Below are 26,602 nucleotides of genomic sequence, written 5' to 3'. Positions count from 1 at the left end.
AATAGTACAAGAATGACTGAAAATTTACAGAAAGGCATGCATTCAGAACATTTGTTTCCCTTGTATACAGTTCTAACAATGAAGCGAAAAAATGTTTTGTTGTAGGCCTAAGAAAATGAATGTATCATATTTCTTTATTAATAAGGGTCACATTAATACTATATGTTAATGACTGACAGACTGAATGAAATACTCATACAATTAAGAAATAAAATATGTTCGTTATGAGCTAAGATAAAATTAAAACGGAAACGTCATCGTAGAATGAAAGAAAATTGACCTTGAAGTAGCAAAGTGATAAAGGATAATTTAGAAAAATAATCAAATAGTACAAAAAAAAATTAAATGAATATAGGAATTTGGAAGAAATGATCAAGTAATTATATATTTGTTCTGATAAATGCTACATAAAATATTTATTTTTTTAAAAAAAAATGCATTTTACATATTGAACAATTATTTATGTGTTGGAAACAAAAACATGGCTGATTATTAAATACTTCGTATGATCAAACAATATGGTTGAATTACGTAAACCATAGATTACTTAATCGAGTAAAAATTTGAAGGAAATGTTTAAAAAGCATTTTGTAAATCAACATGTGTATGATGATGTTTATGGCATTCGATATATGTTATGAATTCTTTGTGCTTACACACAGTGTTTGACATTCTTCGACATAGCTATATCCAAGTTTCCATATCATTTGTACCTCTTAAAAGAATCTTTACGATTATAAAATAAATAAATCTTTCAAATATATGTGGTTAATAAGAACAGTATAAGCAAAGAATGGCTTTTCATGAAGAAAAAAAAGAAACACAAGTTAGCTGTACTTTCAGTCTTAATGATAACATACCACGAAATACGTTTTTAAAAATGTAATATCGAACTTCCTTATTACGAAATATAAGATGAAACTATTGAAGTCATGAACAGTTTTTGAAATGTTAGTACCTTCTCTAAAACTTACCGATTACTGCCGGAATAAATTATGTTGATCCTATACTTACAGAAAAAAAACCCTCAGCATTGGTCCAATAGTACAGTTCCACTCAGAGGCAGAATACAGAGATATAAAATACAGTGAATCGTAGATGTTGCATGTTTCCAAATTCCCTATTTTGTAGGATTTGGTCTATAACCAATCAGAAATAAGGAACATAGAATAAATTAATGAAGAATGAAATGAAATGAAATACTAAGTAAATTTATCTTTATAAATGAAAGTAGCTTTCCAATAACCGAGGATATTCTGCTTATGAATTGAGTAATGACATTTTTATATAGAACAAAAAGGATAAAAGTGAGGAAAAGTATGTTGAATAGAATGCATGAAAGTAAGAATAATCCATGCAAGATATAACAATAAAACTAGGACTTTTTTCACGTAGTCTATGTATTGTAGCAAAATAATCAAAAAATAAAATAATAAGATAATTGAGTTCTTCATATTTAAAAAGAACCATGAGAAATGTGACTGTAAGAAATATTTTACAAACTTAAAATTGGTACTATGCAAGTTTTGTTCTTATAAAATAATAAGTTACACAATTTATTACGAACTAATTACTTTAAAATAAATATCTAGAAGCCGAATATATATATAATTTAAAATAAAGCAGATATGATTATTCTTCAGACCGCAGAAGAGAAGACACTTCTTTTAAAAGTCAATAGCATTTCAAAGAAACCAGCATCCAGCATCCAAGGAGTGAAGTGCGAACTGTATCTTCATCTTTGTAGAGAGTATGCTTCTCCAGGTAGAAAAGATAAATTGTCTTTCTAGCCCTTGATCGTGGCCCGAAAGTTGGCTAGGCCCCAATGGACTACCACCGCTCCCTCGAACAAACAGCCCGAGGTAGCGTCGAGACGTGGCATGCCATCCGCCGGCTAATGAGTTTCGGTCTACCAACCCACCCACAGGCCTCTCTTGGGAATGTATACAAATAAACAGGAGAATCCTGACAATGTGGAGACAGGACAAACAGAACTGACTCTGCTACAAGAATTTGTTGTTCTTCGTGGAAAAGCAATTGGAGGGCGATTGTCCGGTCAAACGTAAAAATGATCAAGTCACAACCAAAGAGAACGATTGCAGCAGTTGTTGGGTAACGTCATGACGTCACTCTCGTGGTTCAATGAATCTTCACGTAGGAAGAGATCACAATAGAAGTTTATATACTACTATTCAGCTGTGAGAAGAAATGAGTGAATAATTAGGTATCATCTTAACTGAAATACACAGAATTAAAATAAACACAATAAAAACTCTCACGTGTGTTTTCATGAAAAAAACAAAAATAAACATGCACGTCAGTTCATTTTGAAAGTAAATAAAGGACGAAAACAAAGGATTTCCAATAACTAAATATGCTGATATTTTTGTTGTAAAACCAATGCAAAATAGTGGTTGTAAAATGGTGTGCTTCCGTAATAAACTGGACGGAGCAGCTCTATAACGAAGACAAAAATATTTTGAGCAGAACAAAACTTCTAAATGGATGGAGCAGGCTCATTTCTTTAAGGATTCATCCTTAAAAAAAAAAAAAAAAGATTTGGGAAGAAAAGTATGTAGATCAATATTTCTTTTGTTTCTTTGTCTTTCGCAAGATCATCCTATCTTGCAACGGAAATAGGCAAGAAAATTGAAAAGTTCAAGTATGTATCGATTATATTTTAAAACTATGTACAGGGGCTATATAAAAAGAACTGCAATCAAAATGGTGTACAATTTAATAAAAGAAAAATAATTAAAAATTCTTTTGCTCCACCATGTACAGATATTTAAATGTATCTGCAGATCTATTTAAAATAAAAATGTAGATGCAAAATTAATGCACGGTGCTTGTAAAACAATATAAGAACTCATGAAATTTTATATAGATAAATATACTTATTTTTTAACGCTTATAAAGATATAGTGAAGATACATGCTTCGAAAAATATGTTTATTTGTGAAAACATATTTATCCATTTTATCTCAGGAAATAATTGTAAGCATGGAAACAATGTAGTAATATGCTAATGGATATAATATTTTGACCGAAATACATTTATTATATTTTGATAAACTGCGCTTAACATAAAAATGGAAATTAAGGAAACTAAGTTATTTTTGAAGAGGAGAAATAGTCTACCTCTGGCAACAGATTCTACAATATTAAAAAAAATATAAAAACATTACCTAACAAGAACTTTCTAGCTTAGTACTACACCGAAAGATACCACATACATAAGGAAATTAATCGAAACGTTAAGAAGAGAAAAAATCATGTTTACATTTTTATGTCAAAGAAATATCGACGTAAATTAACAACTATATTTTGTTATTATTTTGAAAATGATTCAAAGCGGAAGCACGAGGAGTTAGTTGGAGAATAATTGTTGTTAGAAAGGTATGTTTCTTTTACCTGAACCTGTTACATTCTACCCTTACCCTATCGCCTAGGGAAATGTCTGCTTTCAGAATAACATTTTTTTTATAATTTTCTTGGAATCGTTTAGATTATTTTGGCTTTTAAAGAATATTCGTCATAAAATTCCATTTCTACTAGATAACATCATCATTCAAATCCAGTATTTTCATTCCGTGTGTTATATCACTCGCTTCAAATTACCTATGCCGTCAGAGAATTTTATTTTCTAGGGGCTACGTACAACACGTCGGCCCCATCCAGAAATAAAGGAAGGTTGAACAGTGAGCTTACGACTCATCTGCTGAGGTCCTGAATAATGTTCCTGTCGTCGTTGGGTGTCAGGGTGACTTCTGGTCTCGGATAGGAAGATCTTAAGAAGCTTGGCAGATAAACTTCGTATTGATGATTCTTGACTGGAAAATTTCGAAGATGAAGGTTATTACACTAAATAATTTGCAAAATCATAATAATTAAAAATTATATCTGTTATTGAGTCTGCATAATGGTTTTAGGCATTCACAAATAGAACCAAGCGTTGAAGTTTATTAATTGGAAGCAAAATTTCAAATAATAATGATTTTTTAAAAATACAAGGAAGATATGTGGGGATTAAAAACAGCAGAGAGTCAAGTGTGTTAGTTTCACTGTAGTCAAGTTTCACAGTATTTTGAGAATCCTTTTTATTAAGAATTTTAGTATTTGCTTTTCATCTTCCAAATTGTAACTAAAGCATGCTTGAGAAGAAAAAAGTACAATGGGAAGCATTCATCGACGGCCAATCCATCCTACGGGGAGTGACGAGTAGATCACGGGGTAAGTTTCACGTGTGAAACAGAACACCCCACTCTCGTGGTAGTAGAAGGCAGCATATCCCAGGTGTGTCCCTCTCCTTTCCTTTCCTCCTTCAACCATCCTTTCAACCTTCTTTATGGTACAAATTGCTGAGAAATGTTAAACAAAATAGAAGCCGCTATATTTTAAAGTCATTTTATACGATAAATATCGCGTGCTTGCATCCAATTCATTAACCTACCTTATTGTTTGCTTTCACACGTGAAAGAGATATACAAGTGATTTACAGAGTACAATTCTCGTAGAGGAGGCCGTACAAGATGAAGTAAAGCTTTTATTCGATTAGTGGACAAAAATTGTGAAATAAAAATATTCCTTTTTGTAGTAATAGACACGCCCAACGTCTCACAGAGCAGTTTAGCATATAGCCGTACTGTATAGTCATGAGTACACAATTTCGTCGCCCTGACCAGATTTGCACCCGACACCCTCGACTTAATTATTGTCCAGAGATACTGACTCGTTTGCCAGAACTAAAATTTTTCGACCATCACAATCGAACCAATAAACAATCAGAAACGCGGATATTCTGTTACTTACTTACAACCTACAATATCCTAACAGGTTTTCAATGGTGAAATGCACCCGTGGCAGGTGAGTCGCTTGTCTCATTGTCTTTGAAGGATTCTGTTTTTCCAGAGATTTCGTTCTCATATTCAGGACCCAATGTTGAATTAGTGGAGTAGACCAGTAAAAATTACTTTAGTGCGCTATTGCAGGATACGAAAGAGTATCATATGTGTTATGAAAGTATTTAATTTACTAAGTTCACAGAGCCTTATTAAGTAGTAATTGGTTTTCATTCTTTGTCGGATCATACATAATAACTAAGAAAAACAATTGAACGAAAATGTAACGAGATTGAAAACATTGATAGGTAGTCTATGGAGTATACTTTGCGTCTTGAATGGATCGAGAGTTGATAACTAATGGGTTTTTAAAATGAGATTTATAATACATTTCATACATTTCTTTTACTTATGAGTTGTGGATATTTATGATGTGTAACTTTCATTCTAGATATAGAAAGAGAATGTTTTATATTACATAAACAAATATGATCAACAATTTACAAATGCTCTCAGTTCATGTACGGTTTACTCACAAAGTAAGCCTTAAGTGAGAAAAATTGATTCTATTCTCCAACAAAAAATAAATAAAATGCAAAGTAAATTAATTAAAGATTCAAATTAATGATGTTCCTTTTATGGTGGTACACAAATTATGACGAATTACTTCCAGAAAATAAAATAATCCGTTTATTATTGTATTTAATGTTTACAATTTGAATCTTCAATGAAGTCTGATTGATTCTCTATATTTCAACTGAAACTGCTAACCTTCTAGTTAATACCTATTTTCTTCAAAACAAGATTATTAAAAAAGAAAAGTTTATTGTGTATTGGAAAGTTCAGAACTTCTTTACGTAATCGCTTCCTTCTTCCATATAATTTAAAGACGATTCTTAACAGAAACTTTTTTTTAATTCTTCAAGATCCCCTCTATTCTTCAAATTTCAAGTCTTCTTTACAGGTGGAAACGATTTCTAAAAGAAATTTTCAGTCTGCATATTTTAACGGCAAGCCGTGATCAGTTAGGCAAGTAGTCTCGTGACCCACAAAACATTTGTACGTTTCAGGTTGCATAGCGATCAGGGTTTAACTGAGCAGTATTGCTTGAATACTGGTTAGTGCCATTTGCATTACTGTATTACTTTGACATTAGGTTATCAGAAGCAATGAGAGCAACATCCGTCATACAAATATATTAAATGGCACATTGAAATATGTACAGTCAGAGCAGAACCTCTTACTTCCTCGTAGGTTTTCGTTTGCCAATGACACCGAAATAAACTGACCAATTTCGTGATGTATAGGAATCACGATCCTTCCACGTAAAAACAACTTCGCTGAAATTTATACATATATATTTCAGGTTATTAGTAAAAATGCAATAAAAGTACATTTCTGCTTTCAACTGTAAATAGACGTGTTTTATTATGCGTCCTATTTACTTCGAGTCGTGTGCTCTGATTTTCAAATTTCGACTAAGCTGTACATAAATAGAAATATTGTACATAGTTGTTAATATATTTGTTTAAAAAACTAAAATTATCACTTGTAAATTTGAATGTTTTCGGTCGGAAATGTTGCAGATATGTAACAATACAAAATAGTAAGAAGTGGTTAGCGTACGCACCTTCAACGCGGAACATCTGGGTTCGATTCTTGGTGGAGCTGATTTTGTTCTAATCCCACGTTAAGCTGTAGGTCCACGTCTCATATAGCCTCACTGCTGAAAGAGACGCTAAACTCAATCCAACTAACAAACAAAATAGCAAGGTAAAGATTATTGACGCATGATGATATTCAAAGTACTCGAGAAATACTTGAAAGCCAATCACTACTTTATTTCCTGTTGCACGATCTCTAGTAAGTCAAATCTACTTCTTTGCTTTCAAGCTATCCTTTTTCTAAAGTGTTCCCATTATAATTAGAATAAACATGTCTCATATATATAATGCACTTTTCTAATTCTTCCAGGCTTGCCTCCAGGAGAGGTTCCTAACCCTTGGAAAGAAGCCCCTAGTGATGGTCCAGAGCAGCATCAAAATAGCGCGATTCATAAAGGAGTACCAGGTCTCAACGGTAAGTGTGAAGATAATAATGTAAATTGTGCTATATGATTTAGAGCGTGTTAGTATATTTCGATAAATTCAACGCACTAAGGAGTTTAAGTTCCATATCAGAGATCACGTTGCATGAGTATACGTACATGGAAAAGTCAATCACTATAGCGTCCATAGTTCAGTTTCTGTTGCAGTGAAAACTAATGAAATATATTCACTTTTCACTTCAAAATGTTGGAATCTGCGTCTAAAATCCCAAATAAGTCAAATCTATTTCTTTTACCCTCGCAAGGCTGTTACAATATCAGAGCAATTAACATGAATCTTTGTGTGTGGGGGAGGGGGATGTGTGTATGTATGTATGTAACGAACCTACAATGTTACATCTTACTCCAGACTTGAGTATGGCAGTATGTAGGTGAATATACCTAATTATGTGAAGGGTGGCCCAAAAGTAGGTATACACTCCTGCATTGATCAAGTAAAACATTCTAGCTTATGGGTTCATTTGCTTCGGCTGTTCCGAGCTTAAGGTATAAGAGAAAGGGCTTTAAGAATAAATAATAAAAAAATTAGTGAAAATAATTCTTTCCTTTAGTTTCTATATTTGAGTACAAAATCTTGATTACGGAAGCCAATAAATGTTTGGCAAACAATATTGGTACTAATTTTAAGCCAGGAAACGTAATATTCTGTTTCAATTTCATCCAGAGTTTCTTTAGTGGAGTTTACGCTGACTTTTTATTTGCATTGCCTAGTGTCGATACAAGAATCCCTTGAAATCATGATTGGTAGAATATAGTCAGTCGTTAGTTTGTACTGTCATCATTGAATCTACAATTCTTAACTTCAAGTGTATCTCCACAAAGAAGTTTGGAAAATGATTACTTTTATCCTGTTTGTAGAATCTTTGGAAATTCGGAATATGCGAATTAAATATGTTACCAAAAGAACTGTTTACCTTTAAAACCGCACAACTTCTAGATAAAATATACATTTTTGTGTGCTGAGAACTTAAGATGTTCAGGAGAATGAATAATAAGTTATCTTGGATAGAAATCAGAAGTTGATTAGTTTTTGTTTAAACTGAATTCTTAACAGCAAGATTTTGCCATTTAGATAATGTTATAGTCCATATCTAGAGTCATTATTGTAATTATTCTAGAAATTATGACGCTGAAAACAATGTTTGGGCTCATAAAAAAATGCAGTGTATTGTTTGGAACTGCATTGCAACGCCCAGAGTCTTTAACAGTTGAAAAAGTGATTTCTTCTTTTTAAATAGATCGATTTTTTTCGTAGATTTAAGGATAAAACTATGTTACTTAAACTACAGACAGAAATAATGTAGAGTAAATATATTTTACTGTTGATAGCCATTAACTTACTTTATACATATATTTGTTTGGCAACCGTTCATTATGTAATTAAATATCACGGAGAAGCTTTATCTTTTCTTTTCTCATCAGATACTTCAAAGTTCTATTGGAAAGTATCGTACGTTAGTAGCAACTTTTCTACTTATTGAAGTATGAAAGATATCTTAAAGCAAATGATTCTCCTACTGGAATCCTTAAGTGCTAGTTGTTAAAAAAATGTTCGGAATATTCTAATAAGTAAAGAAATTTATGACTCATCATTTATGTTATTGCCAATCCTGTTTCAGGTCTATTGTCCACGATGGGTACGAATCGAAGGGACGGAATGAACGGTGTAGCAGGGCTCGAGGAAAAAGTTTTGGAGGCCAGCGCAGAAAAGGTCCATCCTTTATACGGCCATGGTGTATGTAAATGGCCCGGCTGTGAAGCTATATGTGATGACTTCCAGGCATTTATTAAGTGAGTATTTATGTATATGATATTTCACGATTCGCGAGATTCGTTCCATTTACTTTATATAATTAGTGTCTCATGTAGTTTTGTCTTATATAATTACTATTTACCAAAGTTTTGTACTATTTTCTATTTCCAAGCTAGAATAAGACAAGTACAACACTAATTTCATTTTTTTTTTAAATCAAGAGAATTTCCTTGTATCTTACAGATATTAAAACAAGCCAATTATGTTTCAGTTTGAAATTAGTTTCCTTTTCAGAGTTTGTACGTTCAAAGTATCGTGCTTACTCGCGTAATAGTTGCACCTTTAGTTTGGTGTAAAAACATTCGCCAAAAAAAAAAAAAAAAAAAATCCCCGTATAAATTCGCAGTCTACTGGATTTTTGTTTTCCGATAATGTACATATATCGTTTTTTTTTTTTTTTGTGTCAATGCCAAGAAGACGTTTTTTGTCTCCCACAAATCGGTAAGTTACAAGTTAATTTTTTTTACAAGTTTTAATATTTTACCGTATGTAGGCTATATCTTAGTTTTTGTGTTGACACAATTCTGTAAGTATCAAAATTAGAAATTGGTTTGATCATAACGATAATTGAGTGGCAGCTTTCCTCGCGTAATAGTCGCAGTTGGATTTTTGCATTTAAAAAATGGTACAAAGAGTGCGACTATTATGCAAGTAAACATGGTATACTGTAATCGGTCTAAATTTACGCTATATAACATTCAGATGTTAGGAAGTGGGTCTAATGTTTAACACAAAAGTGTTTAAATAAACATTTTGTGAAGTGCTAACTGTTGAACTGTGTAGAATTTGTTGTAATTTTTGTATTTTTTCTTACCAAATGGACTCTTCTTTAGATGCCCCATGAAATGTTCTGGTCTTCGCTTCGACCCATTTCTTTCTTTTTCCTAGTAAAATCAGTGAAACCAAAGAAGTAAATGAAGAGTTGTTTCAACTCATTTCGTGAAAACTATACGAAGATATTTAATTTATCCTGACTGTAGAAACAAACCAAAAAAAAAAAAAAAAAGTTCCCGAGAAGAGAAAGTAATTAGAAAAGAACTTTATCCCAGGCTACTTATTTGGAAGAGTGAACAAGTTTTCAGAGGGACCTTCTAGTACCAAAATGTAATCTACTAGGCCGTGCCAGTTATATCTTAAATCTATCTGACTTTTTGGACGAATATCATGGTCAGCTTAACATAATCATTTTTTTGCATTTGTACTCCTCTGAAATGAATCTTTTTGTGAAATTGAATTTTATTTCTCTCCTCTGTCTTCTTTATCGATAAGGACATTTTAATTACAAAGAAATTGCGTTTTCTTTTCTGCAAGTTCCCGCTAGGTCTGTAGGTTAGCATGCTGTTCTCCGCGCCTAGCAATCTTCATCTTTCCTGGCAAGGGCTATTATTCCCCTCGTTGATGGCAGTGTGAAAGCTTTTTCCCCACAACCCACTCCGACATTGAAGCAGAAAAGACGGCAGAGCCATTATTTTTAAAACGCTAATTATTCTTTGCCTAATTAATATTCATGACCTTTCAGCGCCTCATAATGTCTGGCTCTCAGGCTAATTCCTGATGCCAATATCTTTCCTTTCCCGCGTATAAGCGGATTTCGAAATATTGAAAAGGAAGTACACTCGTAACAAATCGAGGATTTCTTTAGGAAAATCCAGAAAATGAACAAGGAAAGGAAAAGAATGAACGTCTTCTTTTACTCAGGCAACATTCCTAATGTGTAATTTTTCGTACTGTCCATTCCAAAGTGAAGAAAGGAAAATGGAAGAAAGAAAATACTTAATTTGAGCAGTAAGAATAAAGGACACTTTTGCTTACATCCCACGTGATACGAAACCAAGAGGAAGGAGGGAGTCGTCGGAAATATTACAAAGGCTCTGAAGTTGGAACACTTCTTTTTCTTTCTTTTCTCTCCCTTTCCTGCAACCTTTGTCCTTGCTATGTAGGATCATCAAAAGACATCGAGGTTTGTGTTCGACGTGATTCTTTAGTAGTTGAGTGAGCAATACTTAGAAAATTGGAAACCTTAGCTTTGTTTAAGAATCCCCTCCGCAAGAAAAATGGGAATACTAAATGGCCAGTAGTAAAATCTATCCTTCACCATCTAAATAACTATTATAATTCAAAATTGATTTAAAAGTAAGTTTCCTAAATTAATACACATATATTCATTCTCTTCATAAGCGAGAATAAAACCGTGTAATTGTTCTGCTATTAGTCAACGAAGTTTTAACCGATAAATTCAGTACCACGAAGAAAATTTTATTACAAACATTCTACCAATTGAGATAACATTCACACTTCTTTTCCTTTGTCTAAAGATAACACGCCAATAAAGTACAAAAAAATAATGTATCTAATTGGAGCTGTAATCTCTCTCTCTCTCTCTCTCTCTCTATATATATATATATATATATATATATATATATATATATATATATATATATATATATATATATATATATAATATGTTCAATTGAAAGTCGCTATGTTTGTGTCTTCGTTCGTACTGTTTGAACCACCCAACCGATCTCGATCAAATTTGTCAAATAGATGAGGTTCGGGCCTAGGATGCTTTCGTCATTTCACTTTGGCGGTACAACTTTGGGGAGGGAAAATAGGAGATATACAGGGTGGCCCAAAAGTAGGTATACAGTACCGTACTGATCAGCTCATTGCAATTTATATCATTTCTTATTGTTATTGCTTGATTTCTTTATTATTTGTTCTTAAATCCTTTTACTTATACCTTAATCTCAGAACAGTCAAAGCAAATAAACCCTAAGCTAGGATGTTATACTTGATCAGTGTAAGGGCTATACCTACTTTTGGGCCACCCAAAAATGAAAGCAACTACGTTTGTGATTTAACTCTTGAGCCACACGACCGATCTCGATCAAATTTTCAACATAGATGAGATCTGGGTTTGGGATAGATTTTATCGTTTCACTTTGATGGTGCAACTTAGGGGAGGAAGAGGAGGAGATATTTAAGAATGATCGAAAATGACCGATATTAGTTTCGAATCCATAGTTTTCAGGGTTGCTGTGACAAACAGTGACACTTCCGATGCCATTTAAATCCAAATTCATCCCTTTGTGTCTAGAGTGAAACGTATTCTCCTCGTGCGAAGAACGGGTATTCTGCTGCTACAAAATATTCCAAAATTTTGTACATAAATTCTCAATATAATATGCTGTACAGTTATCAGCAAAAGTGAGAAACCACCCAACTAACCATTTTCTTAATAACTCTTTTGTAAGGATACGGACCTGTGTAATTGGAAGACTACTGTTTCCATTTTAAGATACAGTTACTGAAATAAACATATCCATTTTGAAGTTGTTAACAAAAGATTTTTTTTTCCTTATGACTGTACGTGACAGTGACAAATACTAATACAAAACCTTAATTTAAAGTGTTTGCTACATACGCTTTATATATATGAGTGGCCTTGCTTCATGGCTTCACATGTTTGGTAAATCAGTGATCTGGCATTTCATCTTAAGTTGAAAGAGATTTAAAGAATACATTAAATAAAAGGTACGGGCCACTACATTAAGCTTTCTTGTTTCAATTTCCTACATTCAATCACGTAATGAATCATGTCTCGAAAATATCTGTTTCTAGAATATGAACAGAGCTATAATTAATGTTTTCTGAAAACTTTGTTTGAAGAAAATTCATCCTCAAGAGTAAACTACTCGTTGAGGATATTGTCAGGGGAAGTGATTTGTACGTGTGTGCATTTGTTAATAAAATTTGTTTTCAAAATATGAACAAAATCACGTGAAAATACTTACTCAGAAAATTGTCCGAAACACTCACTTCCAAGAGTATACTATACCTATCCGTTGTAGATGTTTTTCTGAGAGTTGATTTACACAATTATAAGGCTGTTAACGAAATATTTACATGTGTTTATGAAATATGAACAAAATTATTTAAGTTGTATTTGAGAAATTTGGCCGAGAAACTTATCCTAAGAGAAAATTATCCCTTGTGGATCTTATTTAATGAGAAATGACTTACGATATATTGCAGGATTTTTAATAAAATATTTATGGAATATAAAGAAAATCGTCGAAAAAGAACTCACCCTTAAAACTAAATATTCCTCCTGGAATTTTCTAACAGAAATTGCTTACACTATAGCGTACACTTTGTAATGAAATATTAATTTCTGAAATATAAACAGAACCGTTAGAACTGTTTTCCAGAAAATTTCTTTTTTTCTTTTTTTTTTTTTTTAATTTTCAGTCTCCAGTCAGATACCCCTGTAGTCAGTGGTACGAATAAAATTTAGAAACATTTCACCTGAAGAACCTTATGAAAAACCTTAAATTTAATATCTGTTCCGAACATGTTGAACGTTGTAAGCTCTAGACAAGTGTACATACATCGACATGAACGCACGAACAGGCATCCTATACTCTGTCGGTATGTAGAGTCCATAAAACGTGTAAAAGCGTTCAAATTTCGAATTCGATTTTTTCGCGATCACTATAGTTCTTTCTTTCCTATCGTTTCTCGAAGGCAAGAAATGAAACCAAAAGCTTGCAGTGCAAGCAAAAGTTCTGCAAAACAATAAATAAATAAATAAATAAATAATGTTAATATTAATATTATTATTATTATTATTATTATTAATAATAATAATAATAATAATAATAATAATAATAATAATAATAATAATAATATTAATAATAATAATAATGTTAAAACTCTTATATCTAAAGGTCTACAGGCTAATTTGACGCAAGTCATGTATTTTAGAGTTAAATGATAACATGAGCTCGTTCTAGGCTAAGCGGTTAGGGTACGCACCTTTGGCGTGGGAGACCCGGGTTCGATTCCCGGCTGGAGCTCCCGGGTTCGATTCCCGGCGGATTTTGCAGCAATTGTCGGTGCATATTCATTCTTCACTAGACCTGAGCTTAGTTCAACTCATATGGCACAATGCAGCAGGTCCTAATGGTTTTCCCGAGTTAGTGAAGGTGACACTACAGCGGATTGGAATATGGCGAGTTGGTTTAACAATCTCGTGTGCTGGTGGATGAATTTTCCTCAATGGCGTGTCGTATGACCTCACATTCTGTTAACCTGAAACGACCGGACCTTAGCTCATCTTTGACATTTTTGTAGTCTGCACGAAATTTCTGGAATCAACGAGTTGATATGCTTTAGTTCATTGCATCTTCCCATTTCGCGTGACTTTTCTTTTTTTTTTTAGGATTTCTGCCGTAACACTATGCCCAAGTTCGAACTCATATAGGAACAGTTCACGTATCAGACGTTGACCATTCATCTTCACTGCCACTAAAAACTGACTGAAGATAGTGACGGAGTGGCGTCCTCTATATTAGTCTCCCTGTCACACTATCTCTTGGGCCAGTTATGACCTTGTACTTAGGTCTATTATGGCGTACATACGCTCCTGCAGTTTAGGTTGTGGAATCATTGCAAGACTTATTACTCATTCTTGTAAGTGGAATACATTCCTTTTTATGTTGTTGAAACCCTAATACTGATTAAAAACGAAGCCACAAACGTAGAATGAAATTAAAAATAGAACAAAATTACATTAAATATCTTGGTATTGCTTTGACAAAATCAAAAATGCACTCGGACCGTTATGTTTTTGAGTTTATACACGGGCGGGAACGCATTTTAGAACATTCAGTAGAACACATGTTGTATTTTCCCGCTTATCTGCATACGACGAACACGGATACGGCCGTCACTCCATCTGAGACAGAAACGACACCCACTGTTGGCAGCCACTGCCCTTCATTCATCTTCCCATCACCATAAACATTGCTGGCTATAAGATCTCGGGGGGAGTCATACGAAAGAAGCTGCCTCCAGCAATCGATTGTTTAGTATTCGTGCGCTCACATGGACTGCCACAGTAGCTTTAAACTGACACTGCAAACAGAGAAAACCCCAACACGAATCTCTTCACAGACACTCGATCGCTTGCCACCTGTGGTAGTTGGTGTTCTGGGATCTTCAAACTAAGATCAACTTGAACTCTACAGATACAGACATATAGATGTGAATTTCATTCTAATCAGACGATGTATTGTCAACTGTGTGTTCAGTTTATTTAGTTTCTGGTGAAATGAATAATCACTCTTTAATGTAGAATTTGAAAATATTAAAAATGGCAGATTGATCTGAAGGGACACGAAAATCCATTCTTACATCTAATGTAGTGTCAACAGATCAAAAACCAAGAAAGCTCATGAAACAGATTTTTGCACTACAGCGGAGCATAAAGTTATTCATAGTCTTTTTATACGCTAATATATTAAGTATATTCGGTACCTGTGTCATCTTTCTTCAGCTCAGTGAAATATATGGAGAGATATCCTTGTTTTATTAATTTCCTTTAAAACCAAAAGTAAGTTTAATGGTTTGATTTTACTGATTTATTCGTCAAGTCAGGTTAAGTATTAAAAAATAGCAACCAGTAAACGCTCCGATGGACCTGACATCAGTGGCACACGGAAGAAAGATTTTCGGGTTCTAATAACCTGTGAGCAAGATATCATGGAAAACGTTTATCATATTAATATTTATAGCAACAACCGAAATGATATGAACTTGGCAACTTGAACCCTCCTTGATGAATTTCTGCATATGCGACTGTTAAAGTACCGTTGCTGCAACTAGGTGTACATTACCTAGTTGCAATTTCCGTTTCGCGCTTGTTGCTTGTAATCTTACTCAAATCAACTCTATATTTGATATACAGGTACATAATAATTATAGTTTATGCGTTTCTGTTCTAAAATTCTGGAAATTTCTCAGTTTTTTCTTCTGATTTTTAAAATTGAGGAAACGTACGTTTTAAAAAGTACGAAAACTGAATAATTTTTTTAGGTGTATGATGCTTGTTTCTATCTAATTAACAACGTAAGAGGAAGAATTTAAAAATACAAACTTAAAAGAAAAACAATATTAACGGACTTGATAAAAGATCTAAAAAGTAGAAAATAATGAGAAAAGCACTGAAAAGCAATAATAATAATAATAATAATAATAATAATAATAATAATAATAATAATAATAATAATAATAATAATAATAATAATAATAACTATGTATACAAATTTTGAAGAAAGAATGCTTAATATACTTTGGATGGTGATTTTATGAGGCATTAATTTCTTTGGCTTGGCACAGATTTCATTTTCTTTTATAAATAGCAATGAATTATTTTCTGTTTCTCAGCACCTTTTTTATTATTATTTTCTTCTTTTTAGCGTTTTTTTATTACTTTGTGTTTTCTAGCACCTTTTTAAAGTCGCTAGATATTGTTTTTTTTTTTTTAAGTTTGTTTTTGCAGTCTTTTTTTTTAATTTTTCAACTTTTTCGTTACCCTACTAGTTTGGATAGACTGACTTTAGTCGATCGCTCTTTTGTGAATATTCTTGATTTCACGAAGTCCAAGCCCAAAATTGACGACCAGTAACTCACGAACAAAAGGTCTGGACCCCTTTAATATTCTAATCTAAAGACGTATCACCATGCGAAGTTTGGTCAAAATCAGATGTGTTTTATTAATCACGTACGATATTTATTATGTGTTATTATATAAATAAGACGGAAATGCATACATTATAGTAACTGTAATTATTTCAAGTAGAAACATGTTCAATATGTGAACGAACAAGGATAAAAATGTGGGGCTGGAAAAGAATAGAAACGTTGAAGACACCAAGATCTTAGGTACTACTTTTAGAAGAGACAAAGAAGCAGTTTGAGGAACCATTTTCTTAAAGTGCGTCCTAAATTATTAAAACGTTATAAATTATTAAAGTGTGCGAGAGTGCGGTTGAATTCTATTGTAGAGTATTAAAACGTGCGTGTCGTAGAAGTTTGAAAACTATTCTAAGTCCGAGTCCTTGGAGTATGAAGTAGTGCGACACGAAAAACAACTGAATGAAATAGAAAGGTAACTGCAGTTAATCTCACAATGTCTATATCGAAGGTAAAAGAAGGCTATGGTATACTTGGACAGGTAGCAAACAAAACTTGATCACCTGCTGAAAGATGCAAAATAGTGTTCGGCTCTGCCGTAGCTTGCTCATGAATCCTATCGGAAACGTTTAGCACCTCTTACGATTAAAATTGCACAAACAACAGTTACTTCAGGCACTCGATGAACTGGATACCATGCAACGTAAGATTGAAGCATAACTTGCTACCAAATGGTGCATCTCAAAATACTAAATTTAATCCCAACATCAGGAATGGTTTCTTCTGTTACTGTTTCCTAGCAATGTTTTCGAATGTCTATTTACCTTTGTGAGGGTAGTGTATAAATCCTACCGTGGATATATGAAGATCAACATATACTTATGTGTTAGTTCTGTAGAAAAATACACCGCATGAATTTATTAAAGTCAAACATCGATATGACAGACAATTACACAGGTTTATTTTTCTTTTCTCCCCTTTTTCTTGTAGTTCAGTGATAATAAGTTCAATTTTGGAAGTTAAATGTGTTGTTTAGTGTATGTGTTTCGTGATATTTTAAACTAATTTCTGGTAAAAAACTTGCTTCCTATGCCTGCTTCCGATATTGTAATTGTTTATTGAAAATTGACGTATTTTTCACATAGGCATCTAAATATGGAACACACATTGGATGACCGGTCGACGGCTCAAGCCCGTGTTCAAATGCAGGTTGTTTCTCAGCTAGAATTGCAGTTGCAAAAAGAACGTGATCGCTTACAAGCAATGATGCAACATCTACATATGACTAAACAACAGGCATCGCCTGAGCCACCAAAATCAGATCCGACAGTAAGTATGCATGTTTATGTAGCTGCTAGTCAAAATTCTTTATATATAAGTGATATGTTATGTTTTAAGTAAAATGTGGTACCGATACAATTCTTTTTCTTCTTCACTATTAAAAGGTGCATTTTTCTCACTCTCCTTCCTTGAGTTATTTATTAGTTTGTCAAAATATTCGATAACGGTACGTTCAATACATCATAATTATTACTTACTGTGGAAGAAGTACTAAGATTGTAATACTACATAAAAGTAGGAAGAACACTTAGGGCTTAGGGTTATGTAATAAAATGTTACTTAGTACATACAATATATCTTTTTGTGCAGTTAATCATTATACAGTTAATGCTTGTCAGTTTGAAGGAAAGTACAACGATTAACAAGAATATCCTATACGTAGTAACTATTATTTTAGTATATGTTTATAAGCCCTAAGTGTTCTTAGGTATCAATAGTACGCTTTTCAAACCTTTTCCGGATTTTTTTTTAAATTTAAGTACAAAACTAGTATCACCTAATGCGATAAGTGTAGCGAGATGATCAATTCATAGATTATGACGCATCACTATCAGAAGTTAGATTCCTGTGATAAATGAATGTAGTACAAAATGCTTGAGAACTGAATACTGTACAGACTGTCAGACACCCTGTAGGGGACTACAAAAAGTAGGCATCGTGTGGGGAAAAAGTTATAATACTATTTATTGCTGTATATATTATATTTGCATATGTTTGTTCCTTGTATTTACATGAATATCAACAAAGTGAAACCTTTCTATGTTAGCCACCATCGGTTTCACTGAAAGGTAGTCAACTTAAAGAAAATAAATATTTTGAAGCAAAAGCTAATGAAGCTAATGCAGACTATAATGTAAGCACTTCTAATGCAGTAACTAATTTTTATCTATGTATTCGTTTGTATTAAAAAAACAGAGTAAAAAATATTTATAAAACACAAAAACATCGTTTGTAATAAACATCAATATTAGTTCATAACTCGTATAATATGTTTTAGATGTTATAATTTCGGAGTTCAAAACACTACGACACATTTTTTATTATTATTTTCTCCCTTCCACTTATGCGATAGATCCATATAAAATGGTTAGGTCCAGGAAATAGTCAAAGCATCCATATTGTGTCACCCCTTTTAGTAGCGAAAAAACGATGTTGTGAATTGGAAACAGCTGCTAATGTGTTTTGACCAGCAAGCAGCGGAACAAATAAAAATGAAGAGATACCGTGCCGCTACCACCGACCATGTTCTGTTGGACCCCCCAACATTGTGGACTATCACATGTCATCGCAGTTTCCATTGCAGCAAGCTTTGGCGCAGGACAATCATGGGAATTCTGTCCCACTCCTCCCTATAAGCTTTCCATAGACCATCCAGGGTGTGCGGGCGACGATGTTGAAGATATCATTTCAACAGTCCAAATGCGCAAAAATCCATTAGACTGGCATATGGACTTTTCACAGGAATGTGTTCAAACGGAATGGCACGAATTCCTAATTTCTCTGTCATGTCCTGATAAAAACGTAGTGATGTTCTGGCGGTATGACTCGAAGCCTTGTCCAAATGGATCGTCACCTGGTTCGCGTCCATTGCATACAATTCTGGGATGTCTCTCCGACAGATAGGTGTCAGAATGGATTCTTGAAAGTATCCTGCATTCACCTTCACGTTTTTGTCCATCTTGCATATCAACTTACCCAAATATCCGAAACCCTTAACAACTATAAAGCCACGAGGGAAACTTTCGCTGCACTGACGAACAAAGATGCCGCGCCCCTTGCCGTCAATGTCACGGTATGTGATCACCCGAATGTGACCACCAGCTGTAAGTTGGACATATGGTTCATCCATTGCAGTAACTTTCTTCCATTTGGAACCCGCCAAGTACTTCTCATACAGTTTTCTGCAGTTCGTCTTACGTTCGGCAATGTAACGCGGTAGCAGGTGGTGTACACGGGCCTTCCACACACGCTTCAACCTGAGGCGCTTGTGAATTGTTTTGTTTACAGTTGATGGTATGAGGTGGAAAATCTGTAGTCTATGTCACGTTGTGTCATGCGAATTTTCTTGGCACGTCAATCAACGGATTTCCCTTAGCACTACGGGTGTCACTTTGCAGCCCATGCAGCCAATCTTCTTGTGATTTTCATGGATGAATGCTTCGCAGGGGGAACCTGTTGTGTATAACTGGCCACAATAGCTTTCGCAGTAGTCACCCCGAGTGTTAACCCGACACTGTTTCACAATTCGTATGTACGGAAACTTAGCTTAGAAAAGGGCCATTACGTAACCCTCCCAATACCGGTTGATTTTCGGCGCCATTTGATAACACTCACGCACCTACAAGGTCAGATATGACACTTCTCCCATCAGCAAACTCATGATACGCCAGGTGGCAGCACCGAATCGAAAATTGTCGGATATACAGCGAACAATCTTCTGTATCTAGAACTAATTTATTGGTATTTAATCAATTAATTAATTTAATGAATGCAACGTTTAGGTTATTTCCAATATATTCTCGTGATTTTCCTGAAATAATGTGTGTCATCAACAAAACACATTTATTAGGTAATGTAACTTTTGTTAAATCATTAGTATGTATAAGAAAAGGTAGTGGACCAAGCACTGATCCTTGTGACACACTAGTTACAATCTTACCTTTAGATGAAATAAAACTTCGACTTTTTCCTCATTAATTTCTTTCTTAATCTGAACAACTTGATATCTATTTTCCAAGTAAGATTCAATCCACTTACTGGTAGTTCCTCTTATACCATAAGAACATATTTTTTTAAGCAAGAGATCATGATTTATAGTGTTAAATGTCTAAGTAAGATCAAAAAAGAGACCAATGATGCAGTTTTTTCTACTTTTTATTGTGTATATGACTGTGCTAAGAAAATAAAACACTGCATAATAGGTAGATTTGCTTCTTGAAATCTCATGTTGTGATAGTGATATTAAATTATTTAGTATGTAAGTATTTCCTTAGTCTAGTTGACATTACTGTCTCAAAACAAACAAACAGAAAAATACAAAACATAACAAAACAGAATTGGGGTGATGATTCTCAACATAAAAAAAAAAAAAAAAAAAAAAAAAACACTGCCTTCCTTAAACGAGTGAATAACTTCGGGCACTTTTAAACGCTCTGGGAAACTGCCTGATTCGAGTGAAAAATTTATTACATGAGTCAGGTGGGGAGCAATTACTGAAGCAGATTGCTTTCTAATAGTGGACAATACTTTGGCAAGACTCGCAGAGTTGCTATTTGTGATGTTTCTTATGATTGCTAATATTTTCTCAATAGTTACTGGGCTAATAAATATACATTTCGGATATGAAGTTAATTTAATGAGCCACTTGCACGGGCAGGGACGGATAGAGTACTAGGCGCCATCTGAGAGGAAGTTATAAAATAATCATTTAAATTGTTTGCAAATTCTGCTGGATTCATAATTTGTTTATTCTCGAAAATAATGGGACACAAATTAACAATGTCACCTTTATTTTCTATGTCGACTGGTCAATAATATTCCACATACTTTTAGTTTTATTTCTGGAATTTTCGACAGTTTTAGAATTGTGCATTATTTTTTCGGTTTTCATAACTTTTTTGTAAATCTGTTTTTAACATAATTTCTGGAATCAGCATAAACATAATTATCACTAAGCAATTTGGCATAATTAATTAAAGCTCATTTCGAAATGCGAGTACCACTTGTAACCAACGGCGCCGACTTTCCAAAATTTATGTGGGTGCATGCCAATGGCGGGACGTGTTAGCCTATATGGCTTCAGGGAAGTCTCTATATTTGATTGATTTATTTTTAGTTAAAATCTTTTATGAACACTGTCATAAAGGACTGTGCTGTGATAAAGTAAAATATACCGATATTATAAGGATAAGTTGAGCTGCCCTAGCTCAGTTAGTAACACGGCTGACTTAAACTTAAGAGAAACGAGTTCAAACCCGGGCCCAAACTAAAGATCTTGTAGACGCGCCGCACCCACAAGATTATTTGTATGGGTGCCGGAGCCCCGGAGCACCCACGCAGGTGGCTCGCATACTTCTTTCGCAATTGTTTTCGGTTCTATTACATTTACTAATAGGGTTGAGAGGGAAAGCTACATTAAACAATGCAAGAATGAATCTAGGAAAGAGTTACATTTTTCATCTGTAGTGGAAGATAAATAAATTTCATCTCAGTTGTCGAGAGCCTACAAATGTCAAAAGTAGGTAATATTGTTCGATGAAAATAACCTTTTTTTAGTATTGGTGATTTCCCGCAACACTGGTAGGTTATCAATTCCCGTGGTTCTGGAAACTGATAAACCGACTAATTGTGCATTATTGTCTGAATAACAGGTTGAATATTTCAAATTTATGGATAAAACAATATCTGGTTACTATTACTTAATCAAGTGCTGATTTTCCGTATTAGGCAAGCATATTAAAGTTAGCTCATGAATTAAATGATGTTAATAAGTTTTTTATTCATACTTCGCTTTCTTGTCAACCATCCAGTTTACATTTATACCACCACGCAAAGTTATTATACTGTGTCTTTTGCCTAAATGAACAAGGAGAGTTTCAAGATTTCTAAAAAATACACTTAAGTTACCCGAGTTTGATTTCTAAATACAATATATACATACACTGTCAATACAACTTGTTGCAACTACTTGGAAATGAAATTCAAGATTTAGTTTTGACATCTATTTCATGAGCATTTAGCGTGTTTTGTGCAAATATACAAACACCACCAACCAAGTTAAACCGTGAATAATCATTCACTAAGTTAAAAAAAGAAAAAGTTAAACCTCTTAGTTTTACATATTTATCAGAACAACTTAGTCAATGCTCAGTGATGTGAATAACATATGCAATTGATAATACTGTCTCAACTAACAAATTCATAAAACCTAACTTATTACCAAGACCCTGCACCTTATGTCCAAGACCCTGTACATTGTGATGATATACGTTAAGCTACTTTAATTTACACTATTGTGACTTATTTCTTGTGCAAGGGTCTAACGTCAGGCTTTGACTGTTTATTGTAAAATAATTATTTCCAGAATTTGTTGGCTGACTATGACAACACTTGAACTAACATGTGGTGGGAGAGAGAAAGAGAAATTATATTTTCTTTATAACATCTTTATGTTTGTTTAATATATTGCCAATACTTTCACTGATCATATCCTTATCTACTTTATTTAGATGTTGCTCATGCTTAGTAGACCCATTTCTGTCTATTTCATCAAAACGCAAGTACCTGAACATTAGCATATTTGTCACACAAATTAATAATTTGATTGTTTACATCATGTACTTCTTTTTTCACACAAGATTATAATATTAAATCGTACTTGGTGGGGACTCTGGACGCTATACATTAGTGTTCCTTAAGTTAGCTAGTCAATTTTTGAGAGAAGTATTTTTGATGACCTTGGTGTCAGGAATCACCCGCGAGGCGTTGTCGATATTGTTTTGAAATAGCGTATCTATATCCATATCTATATCAATATATCTATACATATAATTGCAGAAATAATCAAAACACTAAAAAAGCACGAAGATGCGTTTCAACAAGGTACCCATTTGGACGCTTCTCAATTTTTTCTATTTTATTTTTTGTTTCCTTGTCCTCTCTATCTTCCTTATCTGATGAAACGTTTTAGCGAACATTCTCATAGTGTACTTTTTGATGTTAATTATGTTTCAACTATTTTCTGCTAACTGATTCATTTTATGTTTCCATTTCGGCATTCCTTTGCTTCAAGTATATATAATATACATAACTTGGGTCATTTCGTCAGATAGGGAGGAAAAGAAACAAGGAATGGAAAGAAAAGAAATACATATATAACCTCTCATTCGTTTCTCGTTTACTAATTTCTCTTTCAAAACCCTTTGTTTTATAATCAATGAGAACTACGTAATGGAATTAGTTTTCTCCTGAAAAAAAATATAGAGAGAATTAAGTTTCTTATATTTTAAGGATTCTCATTTCTCTCCAAGGAGGAAACATGACAAAAAAAAAAAAAAAAAAAAAAAACTAAATAACGAGAGTTAAGAAATAAGATATAGGAGAGTTGTCAAACTCAGAATGTACTCCTTTGTAATGTGATTACATTTGAAAATAGAAGAAAAAAAAATTGAAAATCAATTAAAAAGTTTACATCTTAAAATACAGCTTCAACTGTCAGTATTTTGTGCTAAACTACAAGTGGATGTAAACAATATGTGATTTTCGACTTTGATAATCTCCAGAACAAAACAAGATAAACTAAGTAAGTCTTTAAAGATGACAAACGCCTTCCAAAAGGCCAAATAGAGAAACATATTCTGAGAAGTACTATGAAGCTTTCACTTTCATATAAATATTGAGTAAAATTATTACTCGGGATATTTTCGTGCATCCTGACGTTGTCGTATCTAAAATGGAAATCACTCTTGGTTATTCGTAAAGACATTCGCACAGTTGCTCTCTGAAGGAAGAACTTAGTTGAACTAACCAGTACGACTTCTACAAGGCTTCAGATCAGCTCTACTTCATTGCAACTATGTAAGTTGTACAGAATATCTTCCCCATGGTAAAGAAGACGTATTTAAAATGTATCCAGTTCGATCGTTGAGTCTGTCCTTAGTGATAGGCTTAGCTCTTCATGTTACCATTTCCTTGAAATTGATTCTTTCTTCAGTATTGGACATTATTTTATTTATTTTATTTTGAAATTTTGCGTTTTGCCGCCGAAGTTGGCACCGAAACTCAATCGGGGATTGAATTCGGTGCGATTGAGAAGTGCACAGACCATCATTCAAATCAACCCTCAGAGTATAGACTGTTCCCCACCACCTTACATCGCTTTTAAGAGAGTTGGATTACAAGACCACTCTGCCGGCTCCGGCTCTTTGATATGGAGGATATGGAGGATATGGAGGATATGGAGGTATTTTTCATTCTCATGCAGTTAAAAATATGCTGCTGCTTTTGCATTTAAAAATTACACTACCGAAATTTATGAATTATTTACCGTAATAATTCCTGGTCGAAAGTGATATATAAGAATGATCACATTTTGTAGTATGCTATAATAAATCTTTGTCAGTAATCACATATATAGGATGTTTTGGGAGGAAGTGGCAGTGTTTGGGAAATGATAGTATGAGTGGTTCTAAGCAAAAATAAAAAAGATATGAACAGTGGTCCAATTTTGAACGATAACTGAGATATGAACAGAAATAAAATGAAATAGGAAAACGTAAACAAAACAGTAACATGTAAAACTTGGAAATGTAAGTGTACTTGTGTAAGTAAATACTAGAAGGGAAATGCAGATAGTAATTGTTATTACATTAATTTGTGGTGTTGTAGTAATTAGTATATGATCAGTAATTAAGCAAGTAATTAATGGACAGTGTTAACATGTGTTGGTTAGTACTGACATGAACGGATTGCAAGGAGTTGAAAAGGCCACATACTTTGGTCACATCAGGTTTCTAATAATGCCGCCATCAAGATCAATGCTCTTCTGAGCGCCAGAGGACATGTGTTGCGCTACGAAGCTCCCGATGATGTTCGCATTCAACTTAGCAGCATTCCTAATTCCAACTTTCAGTTCATTCTTTGTATTCCCCTTTTTACGGTATAATCTCCTGTTTGATCCACCCCTATAAACGGAAATAAAGGAGTGAGATTAGGAGAACGAGTAACGAGACTACTACGACCAATCCATCGATTAGAGTAAGCGTCATCTTAAAGGTACCGCGGTGCATTCATGCATTCATGAAGAATAAAGAGGTCAACAGGAATGTCGCCAACCACGCCACACCACACGAGTGTCGAAAGTCTGTCTTCGTACCTTGTGACAAGCATTGCGTCACGGTATTCCCGAGCCCAAGAGCGTCTATTACAACTATTATTCATACCGGTACAAGTGAAGCTCGATTCATCGGTGAAGAAAAAGTATGGCGCTTGTACTGCATTATGTAGTAACCAATGACAAAATTGAAGACGGAAAACGTAATTAACAAGACGTAACTCTTGTAGCTGTTGGTGATGAATGAATACAAATTGTCCGCATGTAGTGTCCACTCATATGGGTACATGGTATACCCAGACGTGTTGCCATTCGTCTAGTACTTTCTTGCACCTGGATAATTATTTTTTCCTCTTCTACAGATTGTCTAGTGTGACATTCAGAAGTCACTTTAACACTGGAAACTGTTCCATGCTCTCTCAATGAACGAAACATATTAGTAAACACTGCCGTATTTGGTGTTGTACGTAATGCAAGACACATCCTATATTCTTCAATAGCTGCGTGAGCAATTCCATTCCAAAACCCACACACAAATACCATGTTCACATATTCCTCATTCGTGTATGTACATGCCATTTTACGGTGGCTGTGTATGAAATACTTCGAAAGCATCCAAGATAACAGCAGCTCACAAATGTGCACATGTTCCAGGTATACATTCTCACAACACTGTAGATCTGACGCTTTGATGAGTAACTGGTCACGCTTGCTGCCACCTGTTGGCAAACTTGTGAACTCTGTATGAAACATTCCTAATCGACAATTATTTTAACAGGTATGAGCCTCGAAACTACTATTCAAAAATTGTCACGGAACGTGATGGTTTACCTACTAGCTAACTACATAGCTCTTGTCTACTTCAAGAAATTATTTACTTCCAAAATATAAAGTGTATTAATCTTTGTGGAGGCATTTTTATTTCTCTTCATATCTCAGTTATCGTTCAAAATTGGACCTATCTCCATATGAAGTTTGTTGCTTAGAATCACCCATACTACCATTTTCCGAAGTATTGCCACTTCCTTCCGGAACAAGCTCTCTCTCTCTCTCTCTCTCTCTCTCTCTCTATATATATATATATATATATATATATATATATATATATATATATATATATATATATATATATATATATATATATATTTGTTACATTTAGCTCCGTTTATTGTATATTCATTATCATA

General features: G+C 33.8%; 1 protein-coding gene across 24 annotated transcripts in view; it reads left to right on the top strand.

Annotated features, from left to right (window-relative positions):
- Nucleotides 1-26,602, top strand: part of FoxP (forkhead box transcription factor P) — a 1,320,908-nt gene that overhangs the window by 1,144,490 nt on the left and 149,816 nt on the right. For all 24 annotated transcript variants that reach the window (XR_014131897.1, XM_081762611.1, XM_081762608.1 and 21 more), the window contains 3 exons: nt 6,816-6,920; nt 8,568-8,739; nt 17,389-17,572. Coding sequence is in view for 23 of the 24 variants with exons in the window: in XM_081762611.1 (XP_081618737.1) it covers nt 6,816-6,920; nt 8,568-8,739; nt 17,389-17,572 (461 nt within the window). In the remaining variant the exon portion in view is untranslated. The remainder of the gene's footprint in view (nt 1-6,815; nt 6,921-8,567; nt 8,740-17,388; nt 17,573-26,602) is intronic.

Source organism: Thermobia domestica, chromosome 6 (assembly GCF_964235325.1).
Source record: "Thermobia domestica chromosome 6, izTheDome1.hap1.1, whole genome shotgun sequence".
Taxonomy (NCBI): Eukaryota; Metazoa; Arthropoda; class Insecta; order Zygentoma; family Lepismatidae; genus Thermobia; species Thermobia domestica.
Note: the sequence above shows the minus strand (reverse complement) of the source record. Positions and strands in the feature narration are given on the sequence as shown.